Source organism: Bacillus rossius, chromosome 5, assembly GCF_032445375.1.
Source record: "Bacillus rossius redtenbacheri isolate Brsri chromosome 5, Brsri_v3, whole genome shotgun sequence".
Classification (NCBI taxonomy): Eukaryota; Metazoa; Arthropoda; class Insecta; order Phasmatodea; family Bacillidae; genus Bacillus; species Bacillus rossius.
In genome coordinates, this window is record NC_086333.1 from 12,414,129 (window position 1) to 12,438,745 (window position 24,617).

The window sequence follows — 24,617 nt, forward strand, 5'->3', positions numbered from 1 at the left end:
TTTCTTCTGTACCTAGCAGATGATAGGTCGCTAGGGATATTCTTTTGTTATGGCACAGGACTGTGAATAGCGATCAGCAACAGAACATGAGGGTTTTTTTCCTTCGAAAAATTGTGTGTTGAACATGTATTTTTCATGGGGAAAAGAATAAATTTTCATATTCAATTCAAACTCTTTATTTAATGTTAACCGGAACAGTTTTTGAATAATTAAATATTCATTAACAGAATTTTACACCCGATTATCTGCACAGTCATCCAGATGATTTGTAAATGTTGTTCCGTACGTGCAAGGAACAGTCGTCGTCTTAGACGGGCACATTTGTAACTTGTTTCAATCGTAATTTTTGGTAATGCTACTCGAGCGTCAAGCATGACTCACAGATAACTCATTTTCCATGAGAATGGTGATAGTATCAATTGCCATAATAGTAAATAATTATCTTCAAAGTCCAACATGCGAGCAGCATGTGCAGCTTCGTCGAAATGTGGCATAGTAGGGGTGGCTGTCTCAATGGTGACATAATCCGCATCAAACTGGTCACAGAGATTTGCTAAGTTATGTTTAGTACCTAGAACAAAACAGTTTTGATCCCACACACAGTGAACGAGATCATATGCACACTAAAAACTGTTTTCTGTTAGACAAAAGTAAACTAGTACTGAGCATATTTCAGACATATTGAGATAAACAAATTCATTGTTCGCTTGAGTCACATACACAAAGAATACAACATAGAAGAACTATACAACACAAACTAACATAAACAGAGTTATACCATAGAAAAAAACTAATCGCACTACTATAGATATGAATACAGGGTTCCCGCAGACAGGGAAAACAGGGAAAACCTGGAAAACTCAGGGAAATGTACATGTTCAACTGGGACAGGGAAAAAACAGGAAAATTTCTGATTAAATTTATCTTCAATTTTTTTTCCCCTCTGCATTGATATTTACGTTTCTTTAGACATCATTAGTGATATTCCTCAGTGTTTGGTACTTAGTGTGAACTCTTGTCTATAGAACTGTGTTGTGAGTTAACTTTGTGGCACTTGTACTGGGCCAAGTGATAGACACAGTTTAAATTACCCGCGCCCCAACTTTCTACAGTTGGCACCAGGTTGGAACACTGCAAGTGATGGCGTCCATAAACCGTAAGAGTGGCATCCCGGCAGTGAGAAACAAAAGACAGTCTTGGTTTGGTTCGGCATGATGGCGGTACGTCGCAATGGTGCGGGCGATTGCTATCGTGTAATTTATGTTGCATCGTCGATTAAAAACTTTTCGATACAGTCCACATATATTTATCAACATTAACACTCAGCCTTAACAAAAGCTTTCTGGGCGATTGTTTATATTTTTGAGTTGCTTAAAGCATAAAGTCTGTCAAATGGTGAAAAGTTAAACAAAGCTCCCCTTTCCTTTCATGAAATTCGAATGACTTTTTTTTGTAGCGATCTTATTTGGATAACAAACAGCTATTGGTGCGGCTGTTCCTCCGTTCTCTACTCCTCCCTACGAATACAACCAATGTAAACAGCTATTGGCTTGGCTGTTTAGCCAAGTTTCATTTCTCCCTACAATTATACCAATAGCGATAATAGACGTTGGGCTGTTACATGACGAGTACATTTCCCCGCTATTTTTACGATTATGTGTCATAAATGTTATGTTATGTGTTAATTGTATTGTTTTTAAAGATGTCCAAGTTTAACCCCTCTTGGTTAAACGGCAAACTTTTTCCAAATTGGCAGTCGTGGTTACGTCGTGTTGATGGAAAAGAGAACAGCGCTCGTTGCATATTGTGCTGGAAAATTTTTTTGTTTAGTACAATGGGAAGGCAAGCCATCAAAAGTCACGAAGAAGGAAAATACCACAAGCAGTTGCTTACGGAACGTGTGAGGTCAGCGAGCATTATGACATTCCTACCCCAGCCAGAAATAGTACAACAGACTAAGTCGATTTGCGTAAATACTACATGTACCAGCGGGACACAATTAGGCCTAGGCCTATGTCCCACATCTCCAAATGTGACCGAAACCCCTTCCCCTGGTACAAGTAAGGTTGGACAGATTAGTAAACTAGGTTTTCGTTCAGACACTGATGTAAAAAGCGCATAAATTCTTTGGGCATTGCATGTTGTAGCGAAAGGTTATAGCTTCAATAGTCAAAAAGGTATAAACACACTTTTCACAAAAATGTTTCCTGACAGTCAAGTTGCCAAAGAATTTTAGTTGAGTGCTTCCAAAACTGCATACAGTATTTGATTTGTTATGGTTTGGCACCATATTTTCATCACAAACTTAGTGACGAAGTGCGATTTGCTACATAGATCGTGGTATGTTTCGATGAATCCTTCAATGGCATTGCAAAGCAGCAACAGATGGACATTGCAGTGCACTTATGGGATGTAAATCGAAACAAGGTTATTACTAGATACTGGAACTCCTCATTTTTGGGTCATTCTACTGCTGCTGATCTTGTGGTAGGATTTAAAGAAGGTCTTGAAAATATTGAGTTATCTAAGATTATACAAGTATCTATGGATGGGCCCAATGTGAATTGGTCATTCCTAAAAAAGTTGAAAGCTGAAACGAAGTGCTGTGAAGAGGATCCAGAGATGTTGGATTTAGGTTCTTGTGGCCTCCATGTTATTCTTGGTGCCTTTCAATCAGGCTGTTGCAAAGCAGGTTGGGATGTAATGTTATTTTTGAAGTCCTTGTAGAATGTTTTTAAGGATTCGCCTACACGTCGATCTGATTTCACACGAACTACTGGCTGTAGTTTACTTCCTCGCAAATTCTGTAATTGCCGCTGGTTAGAGAATGTACCAGTTTGCGAGACAGTTATCAAAATGTTTCCGCACATCAAGACTTTTTTTAAGTCTTCTGAGTTACCTGCAACATTTTCTGTTCAGAAAGTTAAGGAATGCTCACTGGACCCACTTCTTCTTGCTAAGCTTCACTTCTTTTTGACAATAGCATACACGTTGGAGCCATTTTTAAAAATATTTCAGACTTGTAAACCAATGGTACCATTTTTACTTGAAGCCGTAGAAGATTTGGTGAGGATATTGATGTGGCGATTTATTAAATCAGACATTTTAAAATGTGCTACCACTGCATACAAGCTGACACAGGTGGATTTAGAAGATGTAAATAATGGAATCAAATTGTCAAATTTGAATATTGGTTTGGCTGCAAAGCACGAATTGAATGTTTCTCGTGTAAATGAACTACAAAAACAAAAATTCCTGCTACAATGCAAAACGTTTATGGTTTTTACTGTAAAAAAAATTGTGGAGCGAAGTCCTATCAAGAATAAAATGGTAAAATCGGCTTCTTGTTTGGACCCAAGGAAACTGATTAGTAAACAAGAAGAATGCAGGTCAGACATGGATACTTGTCTTCAAATGCTTATGTCTGCCAAGCATACCACTGCACTCCAATCAGAACAAGATAGTAAAAATCATTAAAAAATCAACTGCAAATAAAAAAATCTAATTTAGAAAAAGAAAAAGTGGAACTTGAGGAAAAAATAAAAAAGTTAAAAGCATGAAATGCAATATCTATGATTTAATGTTTGTACATACATTTTTCCCCCTTCAGATTTCAAGTTAAAACTGTTTATAGTTTTGAGTGTAAGTGTGAATTCTCGGTAGAATACACAGTGCTGTTATTGGTTAATAATCCATGTAAGTACAAACCTGTATCATATTAAGAGCAATAGTTACAATCTAACAAATTATTTTCATATTTAGTCGACTAACACTAATTTGTTATATTGCCTAGGCTTAAGTTTGTGAATATATTTAGAGGGTTGTTGTTCATTGAACGTGCTGTGTATCATTATTCAAAATGGTTGTCGAGATATGTAATAGTTATATAATAGTTTATGATATACCTAAGTCATTTTTGTTAGACAGGGAAAACAGGGAAAACTCAGGGAAATCGGGTGGAAGAAGTGTGTGGGAACCCTGGAATACTGGAATAAATCTGTTTTGGATTATTCTCTTTAGATTTTAATAAAAAAGTTGAGTTGTTGTTAGTGATGATTCGGAAGGAATAAATGAGTTGGTGTTATTTTTGATATCTTAAATCTGTTTTGTCAATTAAATCATACAGCACAGTTTGTTTTGTGCTGTTAAGATTTTTCTAGACAGATTTTTTTTTTAATTTGCATTCAAGGGTGAAAATAATAATTTCACAATATAAAGTTAAATTTTTTGAATTATATTTTCAGTAAAGTTTTACCTGATTTTTTTTATCCTCCATTTTATTAACTACTGTTTTATATGGCAAAATAAATATTATTCAAATAAATTTTAGAAATTAAAAATTTTATTTTATAATGTAAATATTATGGTGGTTTAGTGATAACTTAACTCAACCAAGTTATATGGATTTACTTACCTGTGTTAGTAAACTCGAATATTTTAAATGTAGGAGGCATAGCTGAAGTTACAGTGAGCTGTTTTCTCAGTGTACTCCTATTTTCTTCACCAAAGCATTCTGTCGTTACTACATTTAACCATTCCACTCCTCATCTTTTTGTAGCTTCCTTTGTACCATTCATCATTCAGTTTTAAACTTTGTAACAGCCAGCAACTTTGATATTTTTAACTGTTTTCAATCAAAATAAAAATTTCTTACTATTGGTTTCATTAATTAGGTTGTGTTAAAATATTATAGTATAATTATGGCCAAGAAAATTGTGATCCAGAATTTGATGGTTTTGAACATTGTCTCTTTTTCATTTCTTAAAAATGAGTATTTTCATATTTATTTCATGTTTGAATAATGAAATAAATATGATTTAAAAAACGGAACCTAACAATCTTACAATGGGCCATAAGTGTTTTATCTATTATTGATGCAGGAAGTGTTGGAGGACATGTTGAACCGCACTCTGACACGAGAGTATCTGAGCCTGCTGAAGCTGGCCCTGGTGGGCGGCAGCTCGGAGAGCAGCAGTTACGACACGATGGACCAGGATGCGGAGAGCGCGGAGCCTCCGAGAAGCAACTCCTCCCTCCAGGCGGTGGTCATAAGTGAGCTGGGAGGCCTGTTGCTGCGGCACGAGGCCACCTGCCAGTCCATAGTCCTGTGCATCTTGAGGTGTGTGTCCCCGAGGTCACACTAGCATCACATGACAGCCCTCCACCTAGAACTAGTCCACCTCCATTTTATGTACATAATTTTTTTCGGTTGAGCTTTTTTTGTTAGTATTGTTTCATAAGTAATGGGTTGTGTATCTTCCTTGCATTATGGATATCTACTGCAAGTAAATCTGTAAATACATCTGGTTGATTTCTAAGAGGCCAAGCAAACACTACTAATAGTGCAATGTATTTTTAAAAACGTTTCTGAGCTAACAAGTATTTAAATTGTTGTTTCAAAGTTGTAGCTTAGCAATTTTTTTTTCAGAATTCTGGACTCAAAATGCGAAATATGTTCGAGCAATTTAACGCTAACATGAAAATTCACACCTTAAAATAAAAAGACTACAACATTTGCTATCACACAAGATATGTACTAGTTTAATAACCTTTTTATAAAAATGTTTCTGCATTTGAAAAACTAGTTAAAACCTTGCGATGTGATGTAGTGAAGAAGTTTTGCGAAAAATACTCAAAGTACTTTGAATTGGTTGTAAGCAAAAAAACTATCCATAAATTAATTAAATAAATATGTGAAAATGTTAAACATGTGCACTAAAAACAAAAACTATACATTTATTTCTTTACAAATATGATGTTTACATGCTTTATAACTAGAGGCAAGATTATATAGTGAATAGCAGTTACTAAAATAACAAGCCAAATTGAATTAAATACACAGCCAAACACCAAAATAGAAGTAAATACACCGTATAACACTGCAATGCAAGGCAAAACACCAAATGCAGCAAAATTCACCTCGGTTACCTGATTTTGACTTTCAAGATATAGAATTTATTTCATATATCTTTAACCTATGCTTATCTGTATGAACCTAAAATATTATATACTAAGTAAAAAATATTGTTTTAATGTGTTGTGTGGGGGGGTTTCGAATCGGCGTACGTTTATACCTTGGGCGCCGCCGCGTGGTTGGGCACGTGGACCCGGCTACCGACTGTCCCAGGGCCGTGACGTGACCCATGTGGAGCTAGGCTCGACTTCCCCCTGCTAGCACTCAGCGGCAGGCATGCTATGTTACTGCTTGTGGGGTCTTGAGGCGCCCCACACACACCTCTGTGCTGGGAAACTTGTGGTCAGAATTAAGTACGAGTCGGGTGAATATTAAGTTTTATTAGCGGCGACATGAACACTGACAACGCATACAAAAAACAGCACATAGTCCAGCTTTAATGCTGACCAGGACACCGCGTGGCCCGGTCCCAAAAGTGTGAGTCTGCCGATTAATCCAAAATGCTCCGGGGAGCTTAATTAATTAATTTACACAGTCTGCTGCCAGGGTAGGCCGCAAAGGTGGATTAGAAAAAGGTTTTAACAAATAGTTACGACAGCGGATGTTAACGGATCGGTTACAAGCAAAAGTTGAAGTCGTCGAGGTACTGAAATGCTTCCTACCCCGCACGGCGAACGGAAGAGACTGCCCCGGGCCCCGGTTGTTATGGCCGCAGGAAGTGCTGAACTTACCGTTAGTACATTAATATTAAAGACAGTTAAACATAACTATTAAAACCTTTTAAAAATACAAGTTAATTAAGATTTAAGGATTACATATTACAGATATTTAGGAATTATATTATTTAAAAAAACATGCAGTCTCCACTGCTCCAGTTAGGGTGGGCGCCGAAAGGGTTCGCGCAGTGCGACCGAACACACGCACACACGCACTTGTTGGCGGGAGGCTTGAAACAGAGGGGATCGGCAGTGGCGTGAGGCACATCGGGCTTAGGGAGGGCGTAGCCCTGGTCGACGTCTATTGCCCCCCCCCCCCCCCCCCCCCCCCCCTGAAGGAGCCCGATGTGACTCTGCTACGCCTTCTTTCTCGTCGACCTTGGCGGCCTCGTGCTGCTGGAGGCTCGTCTCCTGTATTGTGCAACACAGGGGTGGTGCTGTCACCTGAAGTTGTAGCATGGTGGGGGGATGGGTGCCTCATTCCCTGCCACCCCCCACATAGCTTTCGTGGCATCTGTGTCAGGCTCCGGTGGCTCTTCGACGATCATGCGAAGAGTAGCATCTGTCAGGGTCGGAGTAGCTGGCTGTGCAGTTTGCCTGGGCTCCTCGGGTGTTAGCGCACTGGGTTCGTCGCCCGCCCCGTCCGGTTCCTCATTCGCTACCCAGATGGCGTCTTGTTGATACCTTGCAGCTCGTCCTGATGGTAGTTTCACTACTAAGGTCGTGGTGCCTATGGTCCTAATCACTGGCATCGTCCCAATCCATTTGGGTGGTAGTTGGGCAAAGTAATACCGGCTTCTCGCCGACAATGGGTGCAGGCGTCCGTAGACCTGCTTGCCGGATGTCAGAGGAGGTGGGGGCCGCGTTGTGATTGGGGTGATCTAAGCCTGGTACGTGGTTTGGTGTTGCCGTGCGGTTTCGTGTGTTTCCGTCAGCTCTCGAGCGCGCTCTTCGGGGGTTTGGTGGGCAGTTTCCGGGTTCCTCTCGTCGATGCGGTACTGGCCCGGCAGTGGGAGGTTGCGCCCTTGCACTAGCCTGACCAAGGTTTCTCCCATGGCTGCATTGGCCCGGCGGCATATACTGACCATTATGTCGGGCATGTGGGTGTCCCACTGGGAGTGGTCCTCTGATAGGCGCAGACGGTGTTCGCTTTGATTTCTTGGTTGCTACGCTCCGTCGGATTTGCCCTTGAATGATATGCCAGTGTCGTGTGTGCAATCACGCGCCACTTCTCGCAGAGTTTTACCCATCGCCGGCCCGAAAACTGCGCAGCATTATCTAACAATAGTACACAGGGGTAGCCGCACCGTGGGAGTGCATGCGCGATGGTTCCCGCCCGGGCGTTGGACAGGGGGTGGGCCTCCACCCACCGTGTGAAGCCATCCGTCACTACCAGTAGAGGTGCTGGGGTATGGCCCCATCAAGTCCAATGATAAGTACAGTGCAACCTTAATATAACGAGCCTCAATATAACAAAATTCTTGTTTCAACTAATTTTTTCTAAATCTCCTAGAACTGCCCGTAAGAGCTAGTTTTAAATATACCTTTACATTACGAACATATTTTTGAGAAACCTCTTTATAACTAATTTTTTCATCTCGGAATATAGATAGGAAGTATTATTTACCTCTAATTAACAAATTTATTTAACTTATAACCTTTACAAACGTATCCTTTAAATTATTCCCACTTAATTTCACAAAATTTTTCGTAAGACAGTCATTGTTGTTTGATGCTAAGGAATGTAAACACTGCTGTTTGTAATTGTTGTTATTTTTAAAGTTGCAATGGCTGAGAAACAAAAAAGGTGTTCCTTAACTGTTGCAGAGAAATGAAAAATCTTTTCATTATGTAGTGTGCTGGTACCCGGCTTTACCGCCGACTCATCGGGTTTTGTGGTCCGGCCGAAGATGAGCCGCCGGACGAATAACTTAAGCCGAACTACTAGTGTTGCTATTCATTTATTATCACATGCTCACAGGCCCCAGGTCACTGGCCAGCACTTATTATACAGCACGGCGGCGCTCGGCCATTCCTCTCGCCTCACACAATACAACTGCCTCTCTACCTAGTTCCTTCCTGCCCTTTCCATGAACAGCACTCTTTTAATCCAACATGGCGGACACCTTTGGCTCCACCCACAATCACAATTAAATATTACACAGTTCCTCATACTGGTTGCAAAACACATCTAGATATATTAAACAACTTTGGACTGCTCACCTATGACGATTAAACATTATGATAAGCCACAAAGATTAAAGTTACGTGCGGATGAAGAAATAGTCCCGCGGAGGGATCTGTACCCGACAGCAACATGGAACAGTGTTCTTTACCCATAACGTTCTAGAACGAAAGTGGGCCGCCAATGCAACTTCCGGCAATACATTCACACGAGAGCAAAAAGGCACAACTCCACAATAACAATTATTAAAATAAGGGAGGTTAACTAGAACAAAGAAAACTTGTTAAATATAAAATGAATGAAAATGGTTATCAGACATAAAAGATCAGAAATAAATCAGCGCTCACAATGGTACCTAAATAGTCCGTGATATTTAGTATTTAAAATTATATTAAATTTAATGACAATAGGAATTTGAAATTTAACTGTACCAGCACCATTTTCCATGTTACTGACGGTTACCTCAAAGGACCAAACACATGTTACACCAGGTTAACATCCTTTTCTATAATTATTAAACTATTAAGTGACAGACATTGAAGCATATAAAATTATGTTTCTTGTTCACAAATTAAGGGAATACAAGATCAAACACAAAAAAATAAAGATTACAAATATTCCAATTATGAGCAGTCTGCTAACTAGTTAAATTATAATAAAATTGGCCTTTGCTGTAACCCAGGGGAAATTTCATATTTTACAGTAATTTTATTACAGCATTTGGTTTTAATTAATAGTCCAAACAGAGAAAGAAAAACCATAAACATAAGGTATTAGCTCATTTTTGTCCTTCCAGTTGCATTGTAGAAGATGCTCATAAGTTCTTACTAGATTATTTATTGTGGCTTATTTAAATTGTAACACCAGATCGCCATCTGTTTTATATATATATATTTATTCAAACACCATGATGTCACTATCACATGCTCCTTAAATAACTCACACACAATGCTGTAGATCCTTGTTGGTGCGTAGGGGAAAGCATAATGACCCTAAATACGTTGACAATTTAAAACAATATAAGAGTGCAGGGATCCACATTTGCACCTATCCCTCTGTAGACAAATATGGGAGGATGGACACTTGACATACCTTTGACAGAGGCCAACTTACTTCACCCGGCTCGTCTGAATAGAATGCATCCTGGCTACATAAAAGTTAACTATTATATATAAATCAAAAAGGTTGGGCGGGTGGAAGGCCAGGTTCTTCACAACCCCCCAATATAAATTTTAAGAGTGAAGCTCGCAAGTTTATATTCTTTAATAAATATCAAAGATGGAAAATTTAAGTGCCCAAAAGTTAGCTATCACAAAAATAAAATATACATACTTGCATTCTATTTGGTGGCATGTTTGCTTAGGACCTTCATTAGGAGGCTTGGAGATTGAGACAACTAAGTAAAAAAAAAAATATTAAATGGTTTGAAAATAATTCATACTACACAGGCAAACAAATGTGCCATTCGCTCCTTACCAGGGTAATATTTGGAATGGAGCTGTTTACAGACGTTCTAATTTTCCAAAACGGCCTGCCGCATGAAGTATAGTTGGTAGTACCCTTTGTTTTTAAATAGTCAGTGAAAGCTCACTGAAAAGAAACTGCATTAGTCCAGCGGCACGCTTTCTACACTCCAGCAGTGACACATCGAACACCCAACACAATACCTCACTAGATTACATCACTAGGGAGACAAACTTGCTAAGCCTCACTGTTCTATACATAGTAAAAGTTATAAACACAAAATATATGAAGTGTGCACACATTATCTTGAGCTATTCAAAACAACAGTATGCCCATCAAATAAATTTTACCATAGGGCCCCAATGGTACCTGTATCCTGCATGGCTAGTTGCCTGCTCCACACACTAATTAACAAAGTTATCACTAAAACACTTATTCATGGAATTTCTTCCATTCTTTCCTAAACAATGAAGACACATTTTACAACCATCTCATGCATCCTCCATTTCGCTTGATTATTACAAGGACCCAAGTGAGATCATTGTGCAAAACTTTAACACACTAATAATACAGTAAAAAGGGAAATGGAACAATTTATCTTCATGTTACAGCAATTATACCTTATACTGGTGACCATTGTCATATTACATAGTACAAGGACGCAAACTAACAAAAGAAAAAAAACAATAAAGAAACGACTTGGTACAGCGCCGTGTAGTGCTACCAACAATGAGCCAGGGAAAACTGCTAGATGGGTTCTAACAATAATAATAATAATAATATGCATAGAAAATGTAAATATGACAAAAAGAACAGACAACAAAACTTTCATAACTCATATTAAGCAGAGTTTTCCCCTTACTCTTTGATACTTCAACTTATTCCAAATGCACATAAATGATATATATAAAACAAAACACCATAATCGAACATGAAACACTAAATACAGTTGCCATGGGTACCAGCTATCACTCTTTCCCTTGATTTTTAAGTAGGGACCGGAAAAATTCGCGGGTTCAATGACCTGTAGGATGAACTCCATAGTTCTACGTACACTCGGTCTAATGCCACCCACTCATTGGCTGCTGTCTTGTGAGACGTCCCAACGTAGCAGCCTGTGATTCGATAAAGCTTTGGTTGGGCGTTTCTCATTGGCCCAGAGTATTCCAAGTGAGTTGTGAGCCAATAGCAGAGGCAGCACTGAACTATAACTATTTGTATTTCAGCCTATCGCGAAATGAATTCGCGAATTTTTCCGGTCTCTATTTATAAGGCTTCAGAAGGTACGAGTTATATACACCTTTGATGCCGCCTGCCGGCATTAAATACCCTAACTCCCATGAGTTAGGCCCTGCCTGTCTTAAAATAACAAAAGGTCCGTCATATAGAAGCATCAATTTCTTTGTTTCCTTCGCTTGAAATTGGCTCCTCTCTGCCACTCGTAACAGGACTCTATCCCCAACGTGAAAGTTTTGGTACATGCTCCTCTGATATCTACCCCGTCTCTCTCCTTCCAGTCGCAGTTTCTCAGAAACGGCCCTTAACTTATCCTCTCTGGTTACGTTGACCTCGGGTGGGAAAACCAAACTGGCAACAAGGCTGTCACGCATAACACTGTCGCTGATAAGCTCTGATGGAGCAAAACCTGTAGTGGCGTGAATATGCAAATTGAGAAAGTTATTTAAAAGTGGGACTGCATCGGCCCAGCTACTGTGTCTCTCATGATAATAAGTACGAAGAAGGCGGCCTATTTCCCGCATGCATCTCTCCACCGGATTTCCCTGGGGATGGGGTATAGATGAATATACTAAATCTACACCTAACCAAAGCAATTCCCATCTCCACACGTCAGCAGTGAACTGCGTACCATGATCACTAATTATTCGTTTAGGTCTGCCAAATGACGGGAAATGGTCATCTAACAGACGGTCAAGGCATGCTTGCCCTGTTGCTTTCTTGAGTGGATAGCAGATGACATGTTTTGTGTAGACATCCAGAACAACAAACAAATACTTAACACCTCCTCGTGACCTTGGCAATGGGCCATACAAATCCACAGACAACAGGTCGAGCGGGCCAGCGGGAAGAATGACATTCCACGGGCCTTCCCAGCTCCTATTTGGAAATTTAGACTTCTGACAAACATCGCAGCAGCTCACCACCTGCCTCACTGAACGAGCCATATTACTCCAATAATAGCTATTCTGTAGCAACCAGAAAGTCTTCTTCTCCCCGAAATTTCCTGTGGTCTTGTGCACATGCTCAATGATTGCTCTTACCCAAATCTTAGGCACACACACACGCCAACTTATGGATTCTAAATTAACCTTCCTAAATAAAACTTCATTACACAAACAATACCAATTAACCACTTTAGTTACCACAGGATCGGCTAAGTCCCTATCAACATTCTCTAACACACAAATAATACTACTCCAAACAGTATCTGCACGCTGCTCTTTTGCAATACTACCAAAATTCTTAACTAGATGTGCATCTTGTTCCACACTAATTTTTGCGATTACCGGGCCAGACCTAGGCTTCTCTTCTGAAATGAGAGTGCCATTCTCGATGACCGTACGGCTCAATAGATCAGCATCGCGATTGTCCCTGCCTGCTATGTATCTAATTTCTAATTCAAATTCCTGCAGCGCTAGACACCATCTAGTTAGACGACTTCCCATGAGTTTACACGAGAACAAAAAGGATAAACTGTGATGATCCGATAAAATGACGACTCTGTGACCTAACAAAATATCCCTGAACTTGCTTAGGCCCCATACTGCAGCTAAACACTCCCGTTCTGTTACGGTATAAGAGCGTTCTGCTCCCGTTAATGACCTACTCATAAATGCTAAAAGCTTCTCTTCTCCCAAGTCATCAATTTGGAATAATTTAACCCCAAGCCCATAGCTAGATGCATCAGTACTTAAATAGAAAATGCTACCGAAATCAGGATGGTAGGCTACGCACTCATTTAAAAACAAATTTTTAGCCGCTTCAAAACTCGCCTGACATCTGTCGTCCCATAACCAAACTTTATCCTTTTTTAACAACTCTAACAATGGTTAAACAGTTGTAGAAAACTTATCTGCAAAACGCCGATAAAAATTACAGAATCCCAGGAAACTTCTAAGTTCTCTAGTGTTGCGCGGAACAGGGAATCTTTTTATAATTTCTACTTTATCTTCGTCTGGCATAACGCCCTGTGCACTCAGAACAAAACCAAGGAACTTGACCTGACGTCTTAAAAAACATGACTTGCTCAATTTCAAGGTTAGATGAACCTGACGTAATCTTCTAAATAACTTATACAACGACTCTAAATGCTGCTCAAAACTTTCACTAACTAGTAACAAATCATCGACGTAAGTATGGACGATTGAACTAACTTCCGGGCCTAATGACGCTTCAACTGCCCTACAAAACTCGCCGACACTATTGGACAAACCAAACGGTAAAACTCGAAACTGATATGTCCGCCCCCTATACAAAAATGCTGTGAATTGCCTATCATCTGGGTGCAGTGGTACTTGCCAAAATCCCTTGCAAAAATCTGTCGTGCTTATGCATTGAGCTCCTTGAAAAGCTGAGAATAAAAGGTCCGGTTCAGTTGGTGACTCCCTGTCTGGTAAAATACGTAAGATTATGCCTCGTGCGTCGAGACAAACCCTCACAGACCCATCTCTCTTCCTCACACACACAAGTGGGTTTATCCATGAACTACTGCTCCTCTCTATTATCTGTTTATCCTCCATCGCTAATATTTGCCTATCAACTTCTTCTTTGCAAGTCCACGGAATGGGATACGACCTTGACTTAAATGGCGATCGGTCAGAAACAGGGATGCGCGCGACGTAACTCGTGGTTAAGCCCGGCTCGTCGGAAAAAACATCACGAAACTCGTGGATGAGACTCTTAAGCGCTCCCCTCTCAGCTTCCTTTGCCGTCTCACAGCTGTCAATCACCTCACTCACCTTCTCTTCCCAACTCGCTACTGCCAACCTATTCACAGAATACTCGGTACCACTTATCAACCCTGCTAGCTCGTAGCCTGCCTCATACAGATCCGTTTCGCCCATTATATCCAACCGCAGCGACTCTACCGCTCTCTGTTCTCGTGAAGATTTCACTACCATACTGACACGATTTTCTCCAAGATGAATACCCTTGCCAACAAAATCCACGATAACATTATGCGTCTGCATAAAATCTATGCCGACAATTATATCCCTTGCTAAATTTGGAATTACCAGACAAACGGCCTCATAAACAACATTATTGAAATTCAATTCAAGAAAAACCTGCGAGTTAACCTTCTTGCTTTTACCCTTCGTAGCGCCGATAATAGTAAGCTGCGGAACTGGCAACGTTGGAAAATTGAAACCACGTGTTTTTAAATCTATGATGAGCTTTTCAGACACCCCTGTAATCTCTGAACCAGAATCGAATAATACTTCCACCTCCTTATCACCCAGCCGACAAACTAACTCTGGCACGACACAAAAATCCACGACAGGCTCATGTTCCGATAATAAGAACTCTCTCTCATCTTCAAATATGGTTGCGGTCATGCGGATTGGGTTCTCGGTCGTACTGCGCTGACCATTGTCTACGTACGACCGCTCACGTTTCCCTGTGTCTGCTGTGCCTGCTGATCAGGCAGTACTACATGTTCCGGTGGCGCAGTCTCTGTCATGTGCTCAGACCCCCCAAAGTCTGCATTCCTTACATTCTGATGGGACGCACTCCACCCCCCATTACCATGATTATGATAGCCGCGGCTTGACTGTTGATGACCCCTGTGGTATCTATTTCCCTGAGTAAAACCACGCCTAAACGCCTGCCCCCGATACTGATGTGTATCACTCGCATTATGTGCTCCATACTGCTGCTGTGACGGTGGTCCCGTGTATTGTTGTGACTCATTGTTTTGACGTGACTGTCGCGCATGCTCATAGACCCTCTCATTACCGTTGCTGCTACCAGGTTCTGTGAAAGTGTGTGTGACGTCCCCTATTCTGTCATATTCCTTCAGGACACAACGTAACTCTTCTATTGTACTTATTGATTTGCCTACCAGCATTCCCTGCACAATCTTAGGCGCCTGTTCATAGATTAGTGTTACAATGTCCTCCTCTTCCAATGGTACATCGTAGTATCGTGCACGCTCTACCACCTTTCCTAAGTGACTCTCTAAGCCTCCTACCTCGCATGTACCCTGGTACAATTTTGCCCTGTCAGTCCTTTGTACTTGTTTTCCCCAATACTCACTTAAGAACTGCCGCTCAAAATCATCATAGCTATTAACTCTTCCCTCGTGAATAATCCACCACTCTACACAGTTACCACCAATAGAACGGCGTGCAACTACTAGCTTTTCTGCTTCGGCACAGGAATAAGTCTGGAAAAACTCCCGCAAACGCATGATATGTCGTTTAGGATGGTCGCCTGTGCTACCCCTGAACTTAGGGATGTTGTGCTCTCGGTACATCATGCCTAACCGTATAGTTTGTGCGCCGGCGTGAGATTCACGATCTCCTCCGCCCTGTACTTCCTTGCGGAGAGCAGCAACTTCCCTATCCTGCTGACTCACTCTTTGGCCTACACCGTCAATATCCCCTTTCATTTCTGCCAACATCTCTCCTACTTCTTCAAACTTGCTCTCTACTTTATTTTTTTCCAACTCTATTCCCTTATTTATCTCTCTCATACTGTCCTCCTGCCTATTCACCCTGCTGATTACTCTAGCAACCTCTCCCTTTACTCCCTCCATTATGTCCCCCGCTCTACCAACACTGCTCTGCACGATTTCAAGGTCATCACGTAGCACTGTTTGCTCTGCAGCTATTTTCCCTGCAATCCCTACATTCACCTCCACTCTAGCATTTATCTTATTTGCTTCTGCAAAAAACTCACTCCTTACTTTATTTACCTCACTCTCTCTCTTCCCCCTCTCCTCTCCTACTTCTCTCCCGACTTCTGCTAAACTTTCTCGTAACTGTTCTATCTGCTCTCTCATCATCTCCCTGTCCCTCTCCCTTTCTGATTTACTCTCCGCCTGAAATTCTTCTAACTGTTTCCGCATACCTTCCTTAATTTCTCTCCTCACTATGGCTTGTAAGTTCGCATTTCCTCCTGCATTCTCGTGTTAATCAACTGCGCGATTAGACTGTAGTCTATGCCTGCTGAAACGCCTGACATCGTACTCACACCCGTCGGTGTATCATCGCCAAATATTCCCCCACTCATCATTACTTTCACTGGGGTTTCTGGTTCACTTTCATTACTTAGTCTACGCCCAAGGGAACTCCCCTCCTCAGACACATACTCCTCCGCCGACATTTTAATGCCGTATCAAATAAATTAATAACAGTTAAAACAAGTGGTCATTGTACCAAGACGAGGGAAGCAATATATATATAAAACAAAAAAAAACTGTACTCTTGCTCTGATACAGCTTAATCGCTACTTTACAGCCCATACACCAGGTATAGTTATAATTTAAATATCTGGGCATTACATCGCAAAAACAAAAAAAAAAAAAATTTTTAAATATTTATGATACTGAAGAAATTAAAAAGGAAAAATTATTTCCTTTCACTGCCGGCCTACAGAGCAACGTGCCACTTAACATACAGAAAACGGGTCTCTGCATGAACATAAATAAACAATACAAGAAGAGAATAAAAAAAAAAATACCATTACATTATACAATTAATAGTTGCCTTAGGTTACTCAATATGGGAAGGTCTTTATGCTTTTGCTGATGCTGGGAAAAACCTGTGGAAGTTGTTGAATTATCTTCTCCCTCCTCTGCCACGGCGGTCCTTATCAGCTGCGACGGTTTTATCAGCGGTTTTATCAGCTGCGATGGTTTTATCAGATGCGGTGTCCTTATCAGCTGCGGCGTGCGTGTCCTTATCAGCTACGGCGGCTTTATCAGCTACTGTGTCCTTATCAGCTGCGGCACTCGCTCCTTATATGCTGCGTCCTTCGAGTCACGTTTCATTGCCTCGTTGCCCACGGCGTCCTGGATGGAAAGCCTCGTCCGGCTGCTGCATCTAGTGCTGACTACTAACTTCGTCCAGCCGCCACGTTGTGCGCCAGAAATGTGATGGTACCGGCTTTACCGCCGACTCATCGGGTTTTGTGGTCCGGCCGAAGATGAGCCGCCGGACGAATAACTTAAGCCGAACTACTGGTGTTTCTATTCATTTATTATCACATGCTCACAGGCCCCAGGTCACTGGCCAGCACTTATTATACAGCACGGCGGCGCTCGGCCATTCCTCTCGCCTCACACAATACAACTGCCTCTCTACCTAGTTCCTTCCTGCCCTTTCCATGAACAGCACTCTTTTAATCCAACATGGCGGACACCTTTGGCTCCACCCACAATCACAATTAAATATTACACAGTTCCTCATACTGGTTGCAAAACACATCTAGATATATTAAACAACTTTGGACTGCTCACCTATGACGATTAAACATTATGATAAGCCACAAAGATTAAAGTTACGTGCGGATGAAGAAATAGTCCCGCGGAGGGATCTGTACCCGACAGCAACATGGAACAGTGTTCTTTACCCATAACGTTCTAGAACGAAAGTGGGCCGCCAATGCAACTTCCGGCAATACATTCACACGAGAGCAAAAAGGCACCATCTCCACAATTACAATTATTAAAATAAGGGAGGTTAACTAGAACAAAGAAAACTTGTTAAATATAAAATGAATGAAAATGGTTATCAGACATAAAAGATCAGAAATAAATCAGCGCTCACAATGGTACCTAAATAGTCCGTGATATTTAGTATTTAAAATTATATTAAATTTAATGACAATAGGAATTTGAAATTTAACTGTACCAGCACCATTTTCCATGTTACTGACGGTTACCTCAAAGGACCAAACACATGTTACACCAGGTTAACATCCTTTTCTATAATTATTAAACTATTAAGTGACAGACATTGAAGCATATAAAATTATGTTTCTTGTTCACAAATTAAGGGAATACAAGATCAAACACAAAAAAATAAAGATTACAAATATTCCAATTATGAGCAGTCTGCTAACTAGTTAAATTATAATAAAATTGGCCTTTGCTGTAACCCAGGGGAAATTTCATATTTTACAGTAATTTTATTACAGCATTTGGTTTTAATTAATAGTCCAAACAGAGAAAGAAAAACCATAAACATAAGGTATTAGCTCATTTTTGTCCTTCCAGTTGCATTGTAGAAGATGCTCATAAGTTCTTACTAGATTATTTATTGTGGCTTATTTAAATTGTAACACCAGATCGCCATCTGTTTTATATATATATATTTATTCAAACACCATGATGTCACTATCACATGCTCCTTAAATAACTCACACACAATGCTGTAGATCCTTGTTGGTGCGTAGGGGAAAGCATAATGACCCTAAATACGTTGACAATTTAAAACAATATAAGAGTGCAGGGATCCACATTTGCACCTATCCCTCTGTAGACAAATATGGGAGGATGGACACTTGACATACCTTTGACAGAGGCCAACTTACTTCACCCGGCTCGTCTGAATAGAATGCATCCTGGCTACATAAAAGTTAACTATTATATATAAATCAAAAAGGTTGGGCGGGTGGAAGGCCAGGTTCTTCACAACCCCCCAATATAAATTTTAAGAGTGAAGCTCGCAAGTTTATATTCTTTAATAAATATCAAAGATGGAAAATTTAAGTGCCCAAAAGTTAGCTATCACAAAAATAAAATATACATACTTGCATTCTATTTGGTGGCATGTTTGCTTAGGACCTTCATTAGGAGGCTTGGAGATTGAGACAACTAAGTAAAAAAAAAAATATTAAATGGTTTGAAAATAATTCATACTACACAGGCAAACAAATGTGCCATTCGCTCCTTACCAGGGTAATATTTGGAATGGAGCTGTTTACAGACGTTCTAATTTTCCAAAACGGCCTGCCGCATGAAGTATAGTTGGTAGTACCCTTTGTTTTTAAATAGTCAGTGAAAGCTCACTGAAAAGAAACTGCATTAGTCCAGCGGCACGCTTTCTACACTCCAGCAGTGACACATCGAACACCCAACACAATACCTCACTAGATTACATCACTAGGGAGACAAACTTGCTAAGCCTCACTGTTCTATACATAGTAAAAGTTATAAACACAAAATATATGAAGTGTGCACACATTATCTTGAGCTATTCAAAACAACAGTATGCCCATCAAATAAATTTTACCATAGGGCCCCAATGGTACCTGTATCCTGCATGGCTAGTTGCCTGCTCCACACACTAATTAACAAAGTTATCACTAAAACACTTATTCATGGAATTTCTTCCATTCTTTCCTAAACAATGAAGACACATTTTACAACCATCTCATGCATCCTCCATTTCGCTTGATTATTACAAGGACCCAAGTGAGATCATTGTGCAAAACTTTAACACACTAATAATACAGTAAAAAGGGAAATGGAACAATTTATCTTCATGTTACAGCAATTATACCTTATACTGGTGACCATTGTCATATTACATAGTACAAGGACGCAAACTAACAAAAGAAAAAAAACAATAAAGAAACGACTTGGTACAGCGCCGCGTAGTGCTACCAACAATGAGCCAGGGAAAACTGCTAGATGGGTTCTAACAATAATAATAATAATAATATGCATAGAAAATGTAAATATGACAAAAAGAACAGACAACAAAACTTTCATAACTCATATTAAGCAGAGTTTTCCCCTTACTCTTTGATACTTCAACTTATTCCAAATGCACATAAATGATATATATAAAACAAAACACCATAATCGAACATGAAACACTAAATACAGTTGCCATGGGTACCAGCTATCACTCTTTCCCTTGATTTTTAAGTAGGGACCGGAAAAATTCGCGGGTTCAATGACCTGTAGGATGAACTCCATAGTTCTACGTACACTCGGTCTAATGCCACCCACTCATTGGCTGCTGTCTTGTGAGACGTCCCAACGTAGCAGCCTGTGATTCGATAAAGCTTTGGTTGGGCGTTTCTCATTGGCCCAGAGTATTCCAAGTGAGTTGTGAGCCAATAGCAGAGGCAGCACTGAACTATAACTATTTGTATTTCAGCCTATCGCGAAATGAATTCGCGAATTTTTCCGGTCTCTATTTATAAGGCTTCAGAAGGTACGAGTTATATACACCTTTGATGCCGCCTGCCGGCATTAAATACCCTAACTCCCATGAGTTAGGCCCTGCCTGTCTTAAAATAACAAAAGGTCCGTCATATAGAAGCATCAATTTCTTTGTTTCCTTCGCTTGAAATTGGCTCCTCTCTGCCACTCGTAACAGGACTCTATCCCCAACGTGAAAGTTTTGGTACATGCTCCTCTGATATCTACCCCGTCTCTCTCCTTCCAGTCGCAGTTTCTCAGAAACGGCCCTTAACTTATCCTCTCTGGTTACGTTGACCTCGGGTGGGAAAACCAAACTGGCAACAAGGCTGTCACGCATAACACTGTCGCTGATAAGCTCTGATGGAGCAAAACCTGTAGTGGCGTGAATATGCAAATTGAGAAAGTTATTTAAAAGTGGGACTGCATCGGCCCAGCTACTGTGTCTCTCATGATAATAAGTACGAAGAAGGCGGCCTATTTCCCGCATGCATCTCTCCACCGGATTTCCCTGGGGATGGGGTATAGATGAATATACTAAATCTACACCTAACCAAAGCAATTCCCATCTCCACACGTCAGCAGTGAACTGCGTACCATGATCACTAATTATTCGTTTAGGTCTGCCAAATGACGGGAAATGGTCATCTAACAGACGGTCAAGGCATGCTTGCCCTGTTGCTTTCTTGAGTGGATAGCAGATGACATGTTTTGTGTAGACATCCAGAACAACAAACAAATACTTAACACCTCCTCGTGACCTTGGCAATGGGCCATACAAATCCACAGACAACAGGTCGAGCGGGCCAGCGGGAAGAATGACATTCCACGGGCCTTCCCAGCTCCTATTTGGAAATTTAGACTTCTGACAAACATCGCAGCAGCTCACCACCTGCCTCACTGAACGAGCCATATTACTCCAATAATAGCTATTCTGTAGCAACCAGAAAGTCTTCTTCTCCCCGAAATTTCCTGTGGTCTTGTGCACATGCTCAATGATTGCTCTTACCCAAATCTTAGGCACACACACACGCCAACTTATGGATTCTAAATTAACCTTCCTAAATAAAACTTCATTACACAAACAATACCAATTAACCACTTTAGTTACCACAGGATCGGCTAAGTCCCTATCAACATTCTCTAACACACAAATAATACTACTCCAAACAGTATCTGCACGCTGCTCTTTTGCAATACTACCAAAATTCTTAACTAGATGTGCATCTTGTTCCACACTAATTTTTGCGATTACCGGGCCAGACCTAGGCTTCTCTTCTGAAATGAGAGTGCCATTCTCGATGACCGTACGGCTCAATAGATCAGCATCGCGATTGTCCCTGCCTGCTATGTATCTAATTTCTAATTCAAATTCCTGCAGCGCTAGACACCATCTAGTTAGACGACTTCCCATGAGTTTACACGAGAACAAAAAGGATAAACTGTGATGATCCGATAAAATGACGACTCTGTGACCTAACAAAATATCCCTGAACTTGCTTAGGCCCCATACTGCAGCTAAACACTCCCGTTCTGTTACGGTATAAGAGCGTTCTGCTCCCGTTAATGACCTACTCATAAATGCTAAAAGCTTCTCTTCTCCCAAGTCATCAATTTGGAATAATTTAACCCCAAGCCCATAGCTAGATGCATCAGTACTTAAATAGAAAATGCTACCGAAATCAGGATGGTAGGCTACGCACTCGTTTAAAAACAAATTTTTAGCCGCTTCAAAACTCGCCTGACATCTGTCGTCCCATAACCAAACTTTATCCTTTTTTAACAACTCTAACAATGGTTAAACAGTTGTAGAAAACTTATCTGCAAAACGCCGATAAAAATTACAGAATCCCAGGAAACTTCTAAGTTCTCTAGTGTTGCGCGGAACAGGGAATCTTTTTATAATTTCTACTTTATCTTCGTCTGGCATAACGCCCTGTGCACTCAGAACAAAACCAAGGAACTTGACCTGACGTCTTAAAAAACATGACTTGCTCAATTTCAAGGTTAGATGAACCTGACGTAATCTTCTAAATAACTTATACAACGACTCTAAATGCTGCTCAAAACTTTCACTAACTAGTAACAAATCATCGACGTAAGTATGGACGATTGAACTAACTTCCGGGCCTAATGACGCTTCAACTGCCCTACAAAACTCGCCGACACTATTGGACAAACCAAACGGTAAAACTCGAAACTGATATGTCCGCCCCCTATACAAAAATGCTGTGAATTGCCTATCATCTGGGTGCAGTGGTACTTGCCAAAATCCCTTGCAAAAATCTGTCGTGCTTATGCATTGAGCTCCTTGAAAAGCTGAGAATAAAAGGTCCGGTTCAGTTGGTGACTCCCTGTCTGGTAAAATACGTAAGATTATGCCTCGTGCGTCGAGACAAACCCTCACAGACCCATCTCTCTTCCTCACACACACAAGTGGGTTTATCCATGAACTACTGCTCCTCTCTATTATCTGTTTATCCTCCATCGCTAATATTTGCCTATCAACTTCTTCTTTGCAAGTCCACGGAATGGGATACGACCTTGACTTAAATGGCGATCGGTCAGAAACAGGGATGCGCGCGACGTAACTCGTGGTTAAGCCCGGCTCGTCGGAAAAAACATCACGAAACTCGTGGATGAGACTCTTAAGCGCTCCCCTCTCAGCTTCCTTTGCCGTCTCACAGCTGTCAATCACCTCACTCACCTTCTCTTCCCAACTCGCTACTGCCAACCTATTCACAGAATACTCGGTACCACTTATCAACCCTGCTAGCTCGTAGCCTGCCTCATACAGATCCGTTTCGCCCATTATATCCAACCGCAGCGACTCTACCGCTCTCTGTTCTCGTGAAGATTTCACTACCATACTGACACGATTTTCTCCAAGATGAATACCCTTGCCAACAAAATCCACGATAACATTATGCGTCTGCATAAAATCTATGCCGACAATTATATCCCTTGCTAAATTTGGAATTACCAGACAAACGGCCTCATAAACAACATTATTGAAATTCAATTCAAGAAAAACCTGCGAGTTAACCTTCTTGCTTTTACCCTTCGTAGCGCCGATAATAGTAAGCTGCGGAACTGCCAACGTTGGAAAATTGAAACCATGTGTTTTTAAATCTATGATGAGCTTTTCAGACACCCCTGTAATCTCTGAACCAGAATCGAATAATACTTCCACCTCCTTATCACCCAGCCGACAAACTAACTCTGGCACGACACAAAAATCCACGACAGGCTCATGTTCCGATAATAAGAACTCTCTCTCATCTTCAAATATGGTTGCGGTCATGCGGATTGGGTTCTCGGTCGTACTGCGCTGACCATTGTCTACGTACGACCGCTCACGTTTCCCTGTGTCTGCTGTGCCTGCTGATCAGGCAGTACTACATGTTCCGGTGGCTAGTCTCCGTCATGTGCTCAGACCCCCCAAAGTCTGCATTCCTTACATTCTGATGGGACGCACTCCACCCCCCATTACCATGATTATGATAGCCGCGGCTTGACTGTTGATGACCCCTGTGGTATCTATTTCCCTGAGTAAAACCACGCCTAAACGCCTGCCCCCGATACTGATGTGTATCACTCGCATTATGTGCTCCATACTGCTGCTGTGACGGTGGTCCCGTGTATTGTTGTGACTCATTGTTTTGACGTGACTGTCGCGCATGCTCATAGACCCTCTCATTACCGTTGCTGCTACCAGGTTCTGTGAAAGTGTGTGTGACGTCCCCTATTCTGTCATATTCCTTCAGGACACAACGTAACTCTTCTATTGTACTTATTGATTTGCCTACCAGCATTCCCTGCACAATCTTAGGCGCCTGTTCATAGATTAGTGTTACAATGTCCTCCTCTTCCAATGGTACATCGTAGTATCGTGCACGCTCTACCACCTTTCCTAAGTGACTCTCTAAGCCTCCTACCTCGCATGTACCCTGGTACAATTTTGCCCTGTCAGTCCTTTGTACTTGTTTTCCCCAATACTCACTTAAGAACTGCCGCTCAAAATCATCATAGCTATTAACTCTTCCCTCGTGAATAATCCACCACTCTACACAGTTACCACCAATAGAACGGCGTGCAACTACTAGCTTTTCTGCTTCGGCACAGGAATAAGTCTGGAAAAACTCCCGCAAACGCATGATA

At 41.1% G+C, this 24,617-nt stretch overlaps 1 protein-coding gene across 1 annotated transcript in view; it reads left to right on the forward strand.

The window, feature by feature from the left end:
* The window catches only part of LOC134531594 (exportin-5), a 298,110-nt gene that overhangs the window by 219,532 nt on the left and 53,961 nt on the right, over positions 1-24,617 (forward strand). The window contains exon 15 of the mRNA XM_063367321.1: positions 4,881-5,119. Within this exon, the coding sequence (XP_063223391.1) occupies positions 4,881-5,119 (239 nt within the window). The remainder of the gene's footprint in view (positions 1-4,880; positions 5,120-24,617) is intronic.